At 42.5% G+C, this 13,978-nt stretch overlaps 2 protein-coding genes across 4 annotated transcripts in view; one reads left to right on the top strand and one right to left on the bottom strand.

Annotated features, from left to right (window-relative positions):
* HSD17B11 (hydroxysteroid 17-beta dehydrogenase 11) overlaps positions 1 to 13,639 on the bottom strand; it is a 69,642-nt gene extending 56,003 nt beyond the window's left edge. For both annotated transcript variants that reach the window (XM_050790494.1, XM_050790495.1), the window contains exon 1: positions 12,955 to 13,639. In XM_050790494.1, coding sequence (XP_050646451.1) covers positions 12,955 to 13,164 — 210 coding nt within the window. In that variant the 5' untranslated portion in view covers positions 13,165 to 13,639. The remainder of the gene's footprint in view (positions 1 to 12,954) is intronic.
* The window catches only part of SPP1 (secreted phosphoprotein 1), an 899,378-nt gene that overhangs the window by 323,112 nt on the left and 562,288 nt on the right, over positions 1 to 13,978 (top strand). The window lies entirely within an intron of this gene.

The raw sequence follows: 13,978 nt of genomic DNA, 5'->3' as shown, positions 1-13,978 counted from the left end.
TACTAGTTTTTACATTTATGAACTTTAAATACTTTGTGAATGTCGGTATCTCTGTGTGTTCCATATCAGGTTTTTAAAAAAATATAAGATTAAGCTTTTTTCCATGTCATTAAAAACTATTCATGGATGTCGGTTTACTGGCTGCAAAATAAATAATGAGTTAACTACAGTTCATTAAACCATTCGTTCTTTTAGCATTTTAATGTGAAAGTCATATTCACTGAGCTTAGAAAAACCTTGACACAAAAATGAATGAGGTAGAGTCCTGACCCCGAGGAGTTCCCCTTGGGGTAGTAGAAAGAAACGTAAGTATCATAGTTAAGTGGGACCACATAATACTGTTATTGTTTTGATAAGAAAGGATTCAATATTGGCAGTTTCAACCTAATACATTGTGATGAGTATCACAGCAGAGTTCGATACAGGGAGTTATGGGAACACAGAGGGGCACACAATACAATTCTAGCAGTGATTTGCCATGCCCTTTCACTTACTTTCCTCAGGCTGAAAGGACACATCAGGCAGGGTGTGGGCAATGACAGAGAGGAGACTGGTCATGTGGAAACCACTAGTAGGATCATTGTTGTTGGATGGATCATAAAGTTCAAGGCCAGCAGAAGTTCAGATTAAGATCCCACATGTCATACATATTAAGATTTATCAAAAAGTGAATGGGGAACCACTGATTAAATTATAGAGTCAGGTTTATGTGTCATATTGATTATTCTGGCTGATGTATGGAGGCTGGATTTTAGGGGTCAACACTGGAGGAAGAAAAAAACTGAGAGGCAGTTACAGTGATTCAGGTAATAGATGACACAAACTTGAATTGTGGCACTAGTAGAAAAAATGTTTAGGAGGTAAAATCAGTAAGACTTGGTGAGTAGATGAGGAAGAATGGGGAGGAGACACATCCGACATCTTTGCTTTCTAGTTTTGGTAGCTGGCAAGATCACGCTGCCACATGTCAGACAGAGATGACAGCAAATTTGAGGAAAGGGGTGATGAGTTCAATTTGGGGCACTGATTTTGGGTCAACTTAAGTTTAGGATCATACCATTGGGTTTTGTTGTTGTTGTTGTTATCTTTGTTTGTTTGCCTTTGGCCAATTTTTGCCTTTTTTTTTTTTTAAGAGAATGTCTCAAAAGATATTTTGGATTAAGATCTAGTTTGTGCACTCTGCAGGCCAAGTATTAATTTGCCATTAAAATAATGGCAAAAACAGCAATTACTTTTGCATCAACCTAATAATTGTCAGCTAATGCACAAACGGGCAGATCCTAGGAGGACTCATACATTTATCCACAGAGAGGATGGTGAATCAGTGTACACATTTGTAAACAGCATGTTGCAGAAAGGCCAAGTCTGGACAGCTGTGGGGAGAATTAGTAGCTTGTATAGTGATCATAATAAAGTGAAACAAGTTCTTTTTCTGTTGCGGGAAGTCAGGGTCCCCGAATGGAGGGACCAGCTGGAGCTGCGGCAGAGGAACATAAATTGTGAAGATTTCATTTTAATATGAACATTTATCAGTTCCCAAATAATACTTCTGTAATTTCTTATGCCTGTAATCTCTTAATTCTGTTATCTTTGTAAGTTGAGGATGTACATCACCTCAGGACCACTGTAACAATTGTGTTAACTGTACAAATTAATTATAAAACATGTATGTTTGAACAATATGAAATCAGTGCACCCTGAAAAAGAACAGAATAACAGCGATTTTTAGGGAACAAGGGAAGACAATCATAAGGTCTGACTGCCTGCAGGGTCAGGCAAAAAGAGCCATATTTTTCTTCTTGCAGAGAGCCTATAAACAACGTGCAAGTAGGAGAGACATCACTAAATTCTTTTGCTAGCAAGGAATATTAACATTAATACCCTGGGAAAGGAATGTGTTCCTTGGGGGAGGTCTATAAATGGCTGCTGTGGGAATGTCTGTCCTAGGCGGTTGAGATAAGGACTGAGATATGCCCTGGTCTCCTGCAGTACCCTCAGGCTTATTAGGATGGGGACAAACCACACCTTGGTAAATTTGTGGCCAGATGGATTCTCTGCTCTCAAACCGTGTTTTCTGTTGTTTAAGATGTTTATCAAGACAATACGTGCACTGCTGAACATAGATCCTTATCAGCAGTTCTGCTTTTTGCTCTTTGAAGCATGTGATCTTAGTACCTACTCCCTGTTCTTACAGCCCCTCCCCTTTTGAAACCCTTTTTTTTTTTTTTTGAGACGGAGTCTGGCTCTGTCGCCCAGGCTGGAATGCAGTGGCGTGATCTTGGCTCACTGCAAGCTCCGCCTCCCAGGTTCACGTCATTCTCCTGCCTCAGCCTCCCGAGTAGCTGGGACTACAGGCGCCCTTCACCACGCCTGGCTAATTTTTTGTATTTTTAGTAGAGACTGGGTTTCACCATGTCTCGATCTCCTGACCTCGTAATCTGTCCACCTCAGCCTCCCAAAGTGCTGGGATTACAAGCGTGAGCCACTGGGCCCGGCCTGAAACTCTTAATAAAAACTTGCTGGTTTTGCAGCTCAGGTGGGCATCACGGTCCTACCAATATGTGGTCACCCCCGGTGGCCCAGCTGTAAAATTCTTCTCTTTATACAGTCTCTCTTTATTTCTCAGCCAGCCAACACTTATGGGAAATAGAAAGAAACTACGTTGAAATATTGGGGGCGGGTTCCCCCGATATCTGGCATGCCAACATGGTTTTCTTTTTCCTAAGCATGTGGGAACCCAATTCCCTTTGGTAGGTGTGGAGAAACATTCATCGGTCCAGTTCACAGAAACGCTTGTTCAGCTCCCTGACGATTGGTGAATTGTCTGTGTATTGTCTGGGGTAACTTTGGGTCACGTGCTGTCTAAACATTATGCTTATCTCTGCTATATTAAACTCCTGTTAAAACGGGGGGAGTGCGAGTGCCCATGGAAAATATGGTCACCCTATTCAGGGCAGTGAAGGAACACTGTCCTTGGTTTCCTGGAACTATGGGATTGTGTTGGTACAAAATTCTGGAAACTGGTCCCGACAGGAAATAATGTTCCCATCACTGGGGTGATTGGGCCTTGGTACGTGCTGTCCTAATGACATACCAATCCCGTGACCCCCTGCAGTTACCACAATTTTCTGAATCTGGTGACCCACTATCTCTTCTTCAGCTTTCCTGTCCCATTTGGCCTTCGTTATCTGCTCAGCCTCTCCCTTCGTCTACGCCTCCCCCACCTGACAATGTTAAGAATTCAATATCTAACTCTGGTGACTCTGGCTTAATATCACCCCCTGATGATCTTATTTCTTTTCATGAAGAGCTGGTACTTGTAGCTACCGCGGCCCCAACTCGGACAGCCCGGGACGATATCTATGCTAACTCTTCCCTCTCTAAACCTTTGCAGTCTTTGCCTCCAGAGCCATCTAATGGCTCTGGGACCAAACTACAATTTACCTGTAATTCTGCAGGCCCTCCCCCATCTACCTCAGCCCCTTACCCTCCTGTCATTTCAGTCCCTCAACCGGTCACTTTGCCACCCATTCAACCTTCTTCTCTGTACCCTTCTTCACGCATGGATGCCCTGCCACTCTGGCTGCACAGGATTGGGACAATAATCAGCAGTATACTTCTGCCTCTTCTGCTCCCCCAATGCCCCTTTCTCATGCTCTCATACTGGTCTGACCTCCTCAACCTCAGTTTCCCTTATCTACACATACTTTTCCTGTCACTTCTATGCTGACTCCGTCTCATGTGCCTGTTGTTGAAACTTCCATGCAATGCTCATTATGCCAAAACAAGAAACAAGTGGATTAGAGGTGTGGGATTATCCAGTCACGCTGGAACCTCCTAATGCTCAAGGGGTATAAGTGCATTGATATGTGCTGCTTAATTTTACCTTTTTAAAAGAATTCAAGGATGCTTGTACTCAGCATGATCCTACTTCTCCATATGTTAAAATGAATTTACACACTCTTTGTACTGAGGTCATTTTGCTTCCTTTAGACTGGGACCTTTTGGCAAAAGCTGTTCTAACTTCATCTCAGCATTTACAATTCTGTACCTGGTGGTCAGAGGAGGCCCGTCTGCAGGCTCAGCTAAATCGGGCTGATGGCATTCTAATTACTCAGGCTCAGCTCACAGGCTCTGATCATCACTCTGACACTACTACCCAATTAGGCTTTGATGCTCTCACCAGGGAACAAGTAAAAAAAGGTATGTATGAGTGAGAGCTTTGGATAAATTATGTGCCCCAGGCCAAGTTCCTGTTTCTTTTACTACTGTTAAACAGGGTCACAATGAATTATAATCTGATTTTTTGGCTAAATTACAAGATGCTGTTCAAAATTCTGTCTCTGATGAGCACACTCAAGGTATTCTCCTTCATATGTTAGCTTTTGAGAATGCGAACCATGAGTAAAATGGCCATGTGTTCCATCCAACGACAAAATTTACCTGATTATGAGGTGTTGCCTGCATATATTAAAGCTTGGGAAGGCTTTGGATTAGCAACTCACAAAGCTATTCTGTGGGCACGGGCCATGAAGGATGGCAATCAAACTGGCTCGACTGATTCTTTTCTTGGAGCCTGCTTTAATTGTGGTGAACTTGGTCATACTCAAAAAAATTGCACTGTTAAAAACTTAAAAGTGGCCAAGCCGGCTCAACAAACACGGCCAAATGCTCCTGCTACTGTTTGCCCTCGTTGTCGTGAAGGTAAACATAGCCCAAGAACTTGCCGCTCTAAGTCTGATATAGATGGAAACCCCTTGCCACAGAACCAGGGAAACGGGAAGCGGGGCCAGTCCCAGGCCCCAATATCAAATGGGACACCTCAGACTCAGACCAGTGTTATGTTTCTGCTTTAAGGAGTCCCAACACAGCCCCCAGCACAAACAAATTTCCCTACAGCCAACCCAGATGGGTCCCAGCCTCTTCTTTTGTCTCAGTACAATGCTTGTCCACCTCCACAGTAGCGGGTGGGGCGGTCGATCTCTGTAGTTCCATTCCTCTAAATTTACTACCTAATTCTTTGCCTTTAATTCCCAGACCACTACCTGGTAACCCAGAACAATTATAACATGGGGAAGAGGGTATGCTTGTGTTTTGCCAGGAGATCATCAATCCCCTATCTGGGTGCCCACTAGAAGACTTAAACTTCATGTGAATACTGACAATGAAAACCACAAGGAAAAGATGTCCACGTCAGAGACCACCCTCATACCTGGTGAGATCTGTGCCGACTCCTCAAAAACTGGCACGCCAAATCAAAATGGGTCTGGTTCAATCCTCCCTAATGGCAACAGAGGTTCAATCCTCCCTAATGGCAACAGAGACCCCTCTAACTAATCTCACTTCTAATTACCTTCCTTTTTCTCCTTACGAACCTAAAAATCTCACCATTTCTATTAGCCTGAAAACAACATCCCCTGGTTCTTCTCTTCCTCCTTCACCACTGGATCTTGCTTACAATAAGTTTTATTTAATAATTCTCCTCATTATACATTCTGTCTCACCAGCTTCCCCTCAAATTGATTTACCTGCTACACAAAATTATCCATATTGAGCTTATGTGTCTTTTCCTGCACTTATTCGATCTCTCACCTGGGTGGATGCTCCTGCAGAAGTCTATACTAATGATAGTGTGTGGATGCCTGGAGCTACAGATGACCGTTGCCCTGCTCAGCCAGGAGAAGAAGGCACTGCATTCAATGTTACTATGGGTTATAAATACCCTCCTCTGTGCCTCGGACATGCACTTGGTTGTATCTATCTGGAAACTCAAGTCTGGGCTGCTTATCTTCTGGAGAGATTAGCCACAGGGGAATGGGGACATTTGGTCTCCAGCCTCTCACTTTCTCCTTTAAGACAAACGAAAAGGGGAGTAATACGAGATACCCCATACTTTCAATATAAACCTGTAGGAAAACCATGTTCTAAAAATTTTGAGGGTCCATCTAAAACTTTAATTTGGGAAGATCGCGTTAACTCACATACGGTAGTATTAAAACATGACTCATATGGTTTTGTAACAGACTGGGCACCAAAGGGCTATTTGAAAAACAATTGCTCCTCTGGCGGAAGGGAATGCCTGGAGGCTACTTTTTTATTTCTTATTGGGAGGATGAGGATCATCATCCTACTTTGCATAGGAGGTTCAGCTCATTCTTTCCCTTAAAATGGGAAGAAAAGGGCATTACTCCCCCCCACCCCCCGCATCCCTGAAGCCTCATATGATATTCCCCATACTGAGCCCAGAACACCTAGAACTTTGGAAATTGGCTATTGCCACATCCAGACTGGGAGTATGGGAAGGGGAAACTTTTCTGTCTATTGTCCCCACTACCGCCTCTCACATCCATGATTCTGAACCCCATGATAAATCCCCTTTGTACCCTCTTCCTCTTTATGATGCCGATCATCCTTTATGGGACTCTGATTGGCATTATGATAATTCTTCTCGACCCAGGTATGACCCTCTGCCTCTTTGGCATCCCCGGGCACCTGGGATTGCTTCTTTACGGCAGAGAACATCAGGTGTTGCCACCACCGCTCCTCTCCCTCAGTATCAACGTAGATTCAAACCTTCTGCTCTGTTTACCTCCAGCCTGACTATTCCTATACAGAGTTGTGTTAAGCCTTCTTACATGCTGTTAGTGGGAAATATCAAAATTGGACAAATAAACTGTCTAATGCATTAATTGTCATTTATACACTTTCGTTAACTCCCGTTTTGACTCCAGGAAAAGTGTAATGTTGCTTTGAGCTTGAGAAGGAATCTGGATACTGGTAACTCTACCCAGACCTTGGGATTCTTCCCCTTCGGTACATTTAATTAATGAAGTGTTACAACGAATTCTCAAAAGATCTAAGAGATTTGTTTTCACTTTAATCGCTGTGATCACGGGCCTAATTACAGTCACTGCACTGGCCACCACTCCCGGAGTGGCGTTACATCAACCTATTCAAACGGCTCATTTTGTTAATGATTGGCAAGCCAATTCCACCGAAATGTGGAATTCTCAACAGGGCATTGATCAAAAATTAGCTAATTTTGATATGTGATGTCACTCCTGGTGGCCCAGCTGTAAAATTCCTCTCTTTATACTGTCTCTCTTTATTTCTCAGCTGGCCGACACTTATGGAAAATAGAAAGAACCTACATTGAAATATTGGGAGTGGGTTCCCCCGATATTTTTCTTTTACTGAAATCTCCCTCACAAACTGTAGTATACTCTCATGAGGAACGCTTATTCCTCAAGGGACATCAACATCTCAGGTAAACTTTATTTTGCTCTCCTATACTTTACCAGCAGCTTTTGGCATTTCTTTTTACAAGTACATTTTATTAATGTTGTATACACATATGATAGAATATTATTCAGTCTTAAAATGGAATGAATTTCTGACACATGCTACATGTCAACCTTGAGAACATTATGGCAAATGAAATAAGCCAGACACAAATACCATATGAGTGTACTTACATGAAGTACCCAGAGTATCATATTCATAGAGACAGAAAATAGAATGATTGTTGCCAGGCCCTGGGGAGAGAGAGGGCTGGGGAGATACATCATTTTGATGGATAGAGTTTCAGCTTGGGAAGAGACAAAAAATTTCTGGAGAGAAATAGAAGAGATCACTGCATAATGAGGTAAATGTACTTAAGGCCACTAAACTGTACACTCATAAATGGTTAAAATGGTGTGTTATGTCATATATTTTACCACATTTTAAAAAGTTTTTAAAAAGTATATTGTACTGGCCAGGCACAGTGGCTTACACCTGTAATCCCAGCACTTTGGGAGGCTGAGGCGGGCAAATCACAAGGTCGGGAGTTTGGGAACAGCCTGGCCAATACAGTGAAATCCTGCCTCTACTAAAAATATAAAAAATTAGCTGGGTGTGGTGGTGGGCACCTGTAATCCTAGCTACTTGGGAGGCTGAGGCAGGAGAATCGCTTGCACCGGGGAGGCAGAGGTTGCAACAAGCCGAGATTTTACCACTGTCCTCCAGCCTGGGCAATAGTGCAAGACTCCATCTCAAAAAAAAAAAAAAAGTATATTATATTGATTGGGTCTTCTCTTTTTTGAACAAATATATTTCCCTACATGAACAAATTTTAAAATAAAAATTTATATCCCATTTATTCTGTTTTTGGAGATTTGCTTATTACTGATTGGCTTTCTGTAACCACCAAGTGACTAACCACCACTCCACTATGTGGAGGCAAAGATACCCTTCTTTCACATCTGCTGTCTCACTTTTGCCCTGTTTACTTGGTCTTCCTCATTTAGGTTGGTCTGCTTTCCACACCTTCTGAATTGTGCAACTTTTTTTTTTTTTCTGAGATGGAGTCTCGCTCTGTTACCCAGCCTGGAGTGCAGTCATGCGATCTCAGCTCACTGCAGCCTCTTCCTCCCCGGTTCAAGTGATTCTCCTGCCTCAGCCTCCCTAGTAGCTGGGATTACAGGCATGCACCACCATACTTGTCTAATTTTTATATTCTTAGGAGAAATGGGGTTTTACCATGTTGCCCAGGCTGGTCTTGAACTCCTGGCCTCAAGTGATCCACCCATCTCGGCCTCCCAAAGTGCTGGGATTACAAGTGTGAGCCACCGTGCTTTGCCAGTGCAACAAATTTAAGTTCTGAATTCCTCCAGAAAAAATTCTGGAAAATGCCCTGTAGATAGTTAGTAAGAAATAAAAAATAAGCAGATCTTCAGGAAAAAATGAATTCTTCCTTTAAAATGTTTTGCAGCACAGTACAATTGCTCATAACTCTTCAAGATTTCCCTTGGTTTTTCAAATATGTTTGTCTATTGCTACAACCAAGACCTTTACACCCATTTTCTTGATTACTAAAAATTTTTAAATTCCTCCCATTAATTTTTCAGTTATTCATTAATTCAGTTTTTCATTCAATAAATAGTCTTTGAGCATACACTATATGCATACCACTTACTGTAAATTTTTCTTTCCAAACTGGTATTTTAGGAGAAAGGGTCTCTCTGTTGCCCAGGTTGAGTGCAGTGGCTATTCACAGGCCTCATCCCACTACTGAACAGCACCGGAGCTCTGATCTGTTCCTTTTCCAACCTGGGCGGGTTTACCCCTCCTTAGACAACTTGATCTCCTTCATGCCCACTGCTAGGAGGTTACCATATTGATTGTGAACTTATGCGGACATGCAGAGCGCACCACAGTCCAGAACTCCTGGCCTCAAGCAATCCTGCTGCTTCAGCCTCCTGAGTAGCTGGGGCTACCGGAGCATGCCACCATGCCTGGCTACAAACTATTCTAACCAGGCATGGGAATGAGAATAGTCAAGAAGTGATAGATTATCATAAAGCAGAATGAATAATTCCCAGTATCAGTCCCAGTGGAACAACAAAGCTGACACCACCATTAATTCTTCCCTGAATTAACATTTGGTACATGTGGACATTGCTATCCTCATTACATGGACTAATCTAAGGGATTGTCTTTGTACTCTAGGTGAAAGGGCCCTCCGTTTGACCCCTCCCTGCCCTTCCAGCTAGATCTCATAACAATCAAACACCACTCCACTTTCTTCCTCATTCTCCAGGTATTCACCAGCCCAAGAGCTTCACATCTCCAGTTTCTGCTACCTGGACTGCTCCAAACTCCCACCCTGTCCTTCCCCAATCAGGTTTAGTGGTTCTTAGATTTCTATAATTTCAAATCTATAAAACGGCAAGAAAAATAGAGTAAGGTGTGTATATGAACTAAGATTGCCAAACTTTTGGCCAAATAAGGACCCTCAGAACTAACAAAATGACCCTCATATGTTATCATTGTAATTTCATTAACAAATACATATTTTACCCACAAAAAAGTAGGAAGGATATAATCTCAAAATAAAAGATAGATTATTTAAATTAAACTAATTTAACTTCATAAAAACTCACTACATTGTCCTCAATTTTTCTGACCATTACTCCCAATTTCTGCTGCTCCCAACCTGGTCCAACAGTCCCCATAATGTCATCTCATGCCTGGATTATCACAGTAGTCTCTTACTTTACTTGCTCCTTCCATCTTTTCTCCTCTTACATCTCTTCTAAGCCCAGCAGCCGGAGGATCCTCTTCAATAGGAATTACCCTCAAAACCCTTCATTGACTCCCCAGAGTAAAAAGCCAAAGTACAGGAAATTTTATCATCTGCAACTCCAGCCCCCTAAATCTCTAGACCAGTACTGTCTCATAGAAATATAATGCAAGCCACGTACATAATTTCAATCTTTCCAGTAGTCACATAAAAAAAAAAATCTAGTGGTATATTTTATTTAATCCAATATATCTAAGTAATTATCATTTCAACATGTAATGGATATAAAAATTCTTAACACAAAATTCTACATTCTTTTCTTCATACTAAGTCTGCAAAATCCAGTGTGTATTTCCACCCACAGTCCATCTCAATTCAGACTGGCCACATTTTCAAAGGCTCAAGAGCCACAAGAGGTTAGCGGTTACTACTTACCATGTGTTGCACAGAGTAGATCTAGACCTTTCTTGTGCTTCTCTCCCTTCCCTCAGTCTATGCCAGGCTTTGTATTTGCTGATCCTTCCCTGCAGGACTCACTGTGCTCTCAGCTTCTTCTGATGTTGACTCAATTATCTCCATTTCAGTGGGGCCTTTCCGGCCACCTCTGCAAAGTCAACACTCCCCTCCTACCCTCCCCACCATATACAGTCTTTAATCTGCTTTCACCTTTTATTTTTTTCTTTATGCTTAACACCATCTAACAATTAAACATTTTATTATACAGTGTGGCATACTGCCCCTAGCTCATGAGGCTCATGTCTTCCTCAGTGCTATATCCTCAGTTCTGCATTAGAACAGTGCCTAACAGATAATAGATGCTCAATAAACATTTGTTGGATAAATACATGTCACTGAAGATCAGAGAAAATTTTGTACAAACTAGCACTGGACATTGGAAGTCATTAACCTAACTAACTCTTACATATATTTAAATTTTAGCTTAAACCACTACTTTGTCAAGGAATAGTAAGAACTAACACTCCAGTGTTTACCTTATACCAGCTACTGTGCTAAATGCTTTGTGTGCATTATCTCTTATCACACTTCCAGCCTTTTGAGGTAGGTATTGTTATTTTATCCATTTTGGAGAAAAGGAACTAAAGCTGTGGAAAAGTTGAGTAAGTTACCCACTTAAAAAATAAGAACTCAGATGTGTCTGACTATATCACCATGCCAGATCTTGACCATGCTGGCCCAGGCTGGGCCTAGGTTGTATTTTTCATTGCACTTGTAATTACTTATTTTTTATTTATTTATTTTATTTTATTTATTTATTTATTTATTTTTGAGACGCAGTTTCGCTCTTGTTGCCCAAGCTGGGGCACAATGGTGCAATCTTGGCTCACTGCAACCTCCGCCTCCCAAATTCAATTCTCCTGCCTCAGCCTCCTGAGTAGCTGGGATTACAAGCGCATGCCACCATGCTCAACTAACTTTTTGTATTTTTAGTAGAAATGGGGTTTCACCATGTCAGCCAGGCTGGTCTCGAACTCATGACCTCAGGTGATCTGCCCGCCTCGGCCTCCAAAAGTGCTGGTATTAAAAGTGTGAGCCACCCCATCCAGCCTGCACTTGTAGTTACTTAATGTCCATTTTCCCTACTAGACTGAGGTCATGGAACCTTATTTTCTGTTTGTCACTCTGTCCCTAATGTCTAAGCAGTGGACAGTATTTGTTGATTGCTGTCTTAATCAGCCACTCACTGGGTTAACTCTCATTTAACTTCACATCCTTTGAATTATTATTTACAGCATTGCATGTCAACTAGTGTGTAATGGATAATGTTTCAGGCCATCAGGTATCTTATAGAAACCCCTTTGGTTCATCTACCAAAGGTCAAATAAAAGGTTAGAGTCTAGGTCCTCTTCCCTAAGCTACACCTAAACTTGTCCTGGATAAAAAATTACACTGAAAGTTTTTTTTCTATTTATTGTTTTTACTAAAAGATGCTTTCCCGCCACTCCTTCAGTATCACAGGTCAAACGTGAAAAAAAAAAAATGCTTTTTTTTTTTTTTTTTTTTTTTTTGAGACGGAGTCTCGCTCTGTCCCCCAGGCTGGAGTGCAGTGGCCCAATCTCGGCTCAGTGCAAGCTCTGCTTCCCAGGATCACGCCATTCTCCCGCCTCAGCCTCCCGAGTAGCTGGGACTACAGGCGCCTGTCACCACGCCAGGCTAATTTTTTGTATTTTTAATAGAGACTGGGTTTCACTGTGTTAGCCAGGATGGTCTCGATCTCCTGATCTCGTGATGCGTCTTCCTCGGGCTTCCCAAAGTGCTGGGATTAGAGGCGTGAGCCAATAAAAAATGCTTCTTAAAAAAACTTGAGACAGGGTCTCACTCTGTCACCCAGGCTGGAGTGCAGTGGGGTGTTTACACTGCAGCCTCCACCTCCCAGGCTCAAGCAACCTCCCACCTCAGCCTCCCGGAAAATTACTCTTGGCAATAACTATGGCAATGTAGCATTGTTTTCTGTTGAGTATAATCTTTTAAACCACTTATCTCATTAACAGCAAGTAGGTTAGGACTTTCTCTTAATAGGTACAAGCTTCTTACTCTTTTAATATATAGCTAAAACGATTACTTTTTCCCTATGTTTAAAATAGAGGGATCAATGAAATCAGGTTCAGGAGAAAATTATGAGTTATCCTTAGGGCAAAAATGGGGATCAATTTACAACGGGGCAGTAACTGGGACTCTTATAACCTCTAGGTTTGTTTATCATGTGATCATACAACATATTAATTCATGCCCTCCCATCTGCAAAATGGCAATACTAATTTTTTTTTTCCTCCCTGCTTTACAGAGTTGCGGTAAAGGGTGGTTGCCAGCAAAATGCAGACATGTCCACAGATTAAAGGAACCAGAAAGTAAAACACAGTAAGCACTGTTACCTTATTTATATCCCAGAGAACCAGCTTGCTTTTAAGTTTAGCAAATTCATAGGCAGTCAGTCTCCCAATTCCATGCCCAGCTCCTGTAATTAGCACGATTTCGCCGGCGACTGATTTTCTCCTCTTAGGAATAAAAAGCTTCACGAAGGACTCTAGGCAGCAGACGATGAGTAAGGGGAGAAGCAGGAGGAGGTCCAGAAGGAATTTCATCCTTTTTGTTGCTGGGAGCGTTTGGTGTGTCTTTTCCGACCACTCTAAACTGCTTTTAGAGGGTTGCTCGATCTAACACCAGAAAGAGTAGGGGCGAGAGCAAGGAAGAGCTCCCCTATCAAAGAAAAACAACTCCGAAACCGTTCCTTCCGCTGGGCTGGGCTTTGTTGGTCTTTCGCAATTGGCTCGGGCTGCAGTGCTTGCTCGCTCAGAGATCTGGGAGGGACGAAGTCCAGACCCGAGCAAAGCTTCCTAGTTCTGCTTCGCGCAGCCCCCAAGCGATGTGTGGCTGCGACTATCTTTTACCCACTTTCTCCCGGTGTCGTGAGCCGGCAGTGGAGGGTTAGCTGCTCACTTGTTTTCCTAAACTGGATAAATTCCAAGGATAACCGACAGTATCCGCAAGCCAGATGCTTCTTTCAAAGTTGAAGGTTGCTTATCACTAGATAGGGGTGCCGCTGGGCGTGGCGGCTTTCGCCTGTAATCCTGGCACTTTGCGAAGCCCTGGAGGGAGAATCGCTTGACCCCAGGAGTTCGAGATCAGCCCGAACAACATAGGGAGACCCCCTAGTCTCTTATTTTTTTATTTTTTTGGTAATTAGCCAGGAGTAGTGGCGCGTGCGTATAGTTCCAGCTACTCGAGACTGAGGCACGAGAATAGCTTGAGCCCAGGAGGTCGAGGGTACAGTGCGCGAAGATAAGATCGTGCCGCTGCACTCCAACCTGGGTGAAAAGGCCAGACTTTGTCTTAAAAAAACAAAAACTAGATAGAGGATGCAAATGTAGATTCCTATCTTAAAGGATCTTGAAAAGA

Source organism: Macaca thibetana, chromosome 5 (assembly GCF_024542745.1).
Source record: "Macaca thibetana thibetana isolate TM-01 chromosome 5, ASM2454274v1, whole genome shotgun sequence".
Classification (NCBI taxonomy): Eukaryota; Metazoa; Chordata; class Mammalia; order Primates; family Cercopithecidae; genus Macaca; species Macaca thibetana.
Note: the sequence above shows the minus strand (reverse complement) of the source record. Positions and strands in the feature narration are given on the sequence as shown.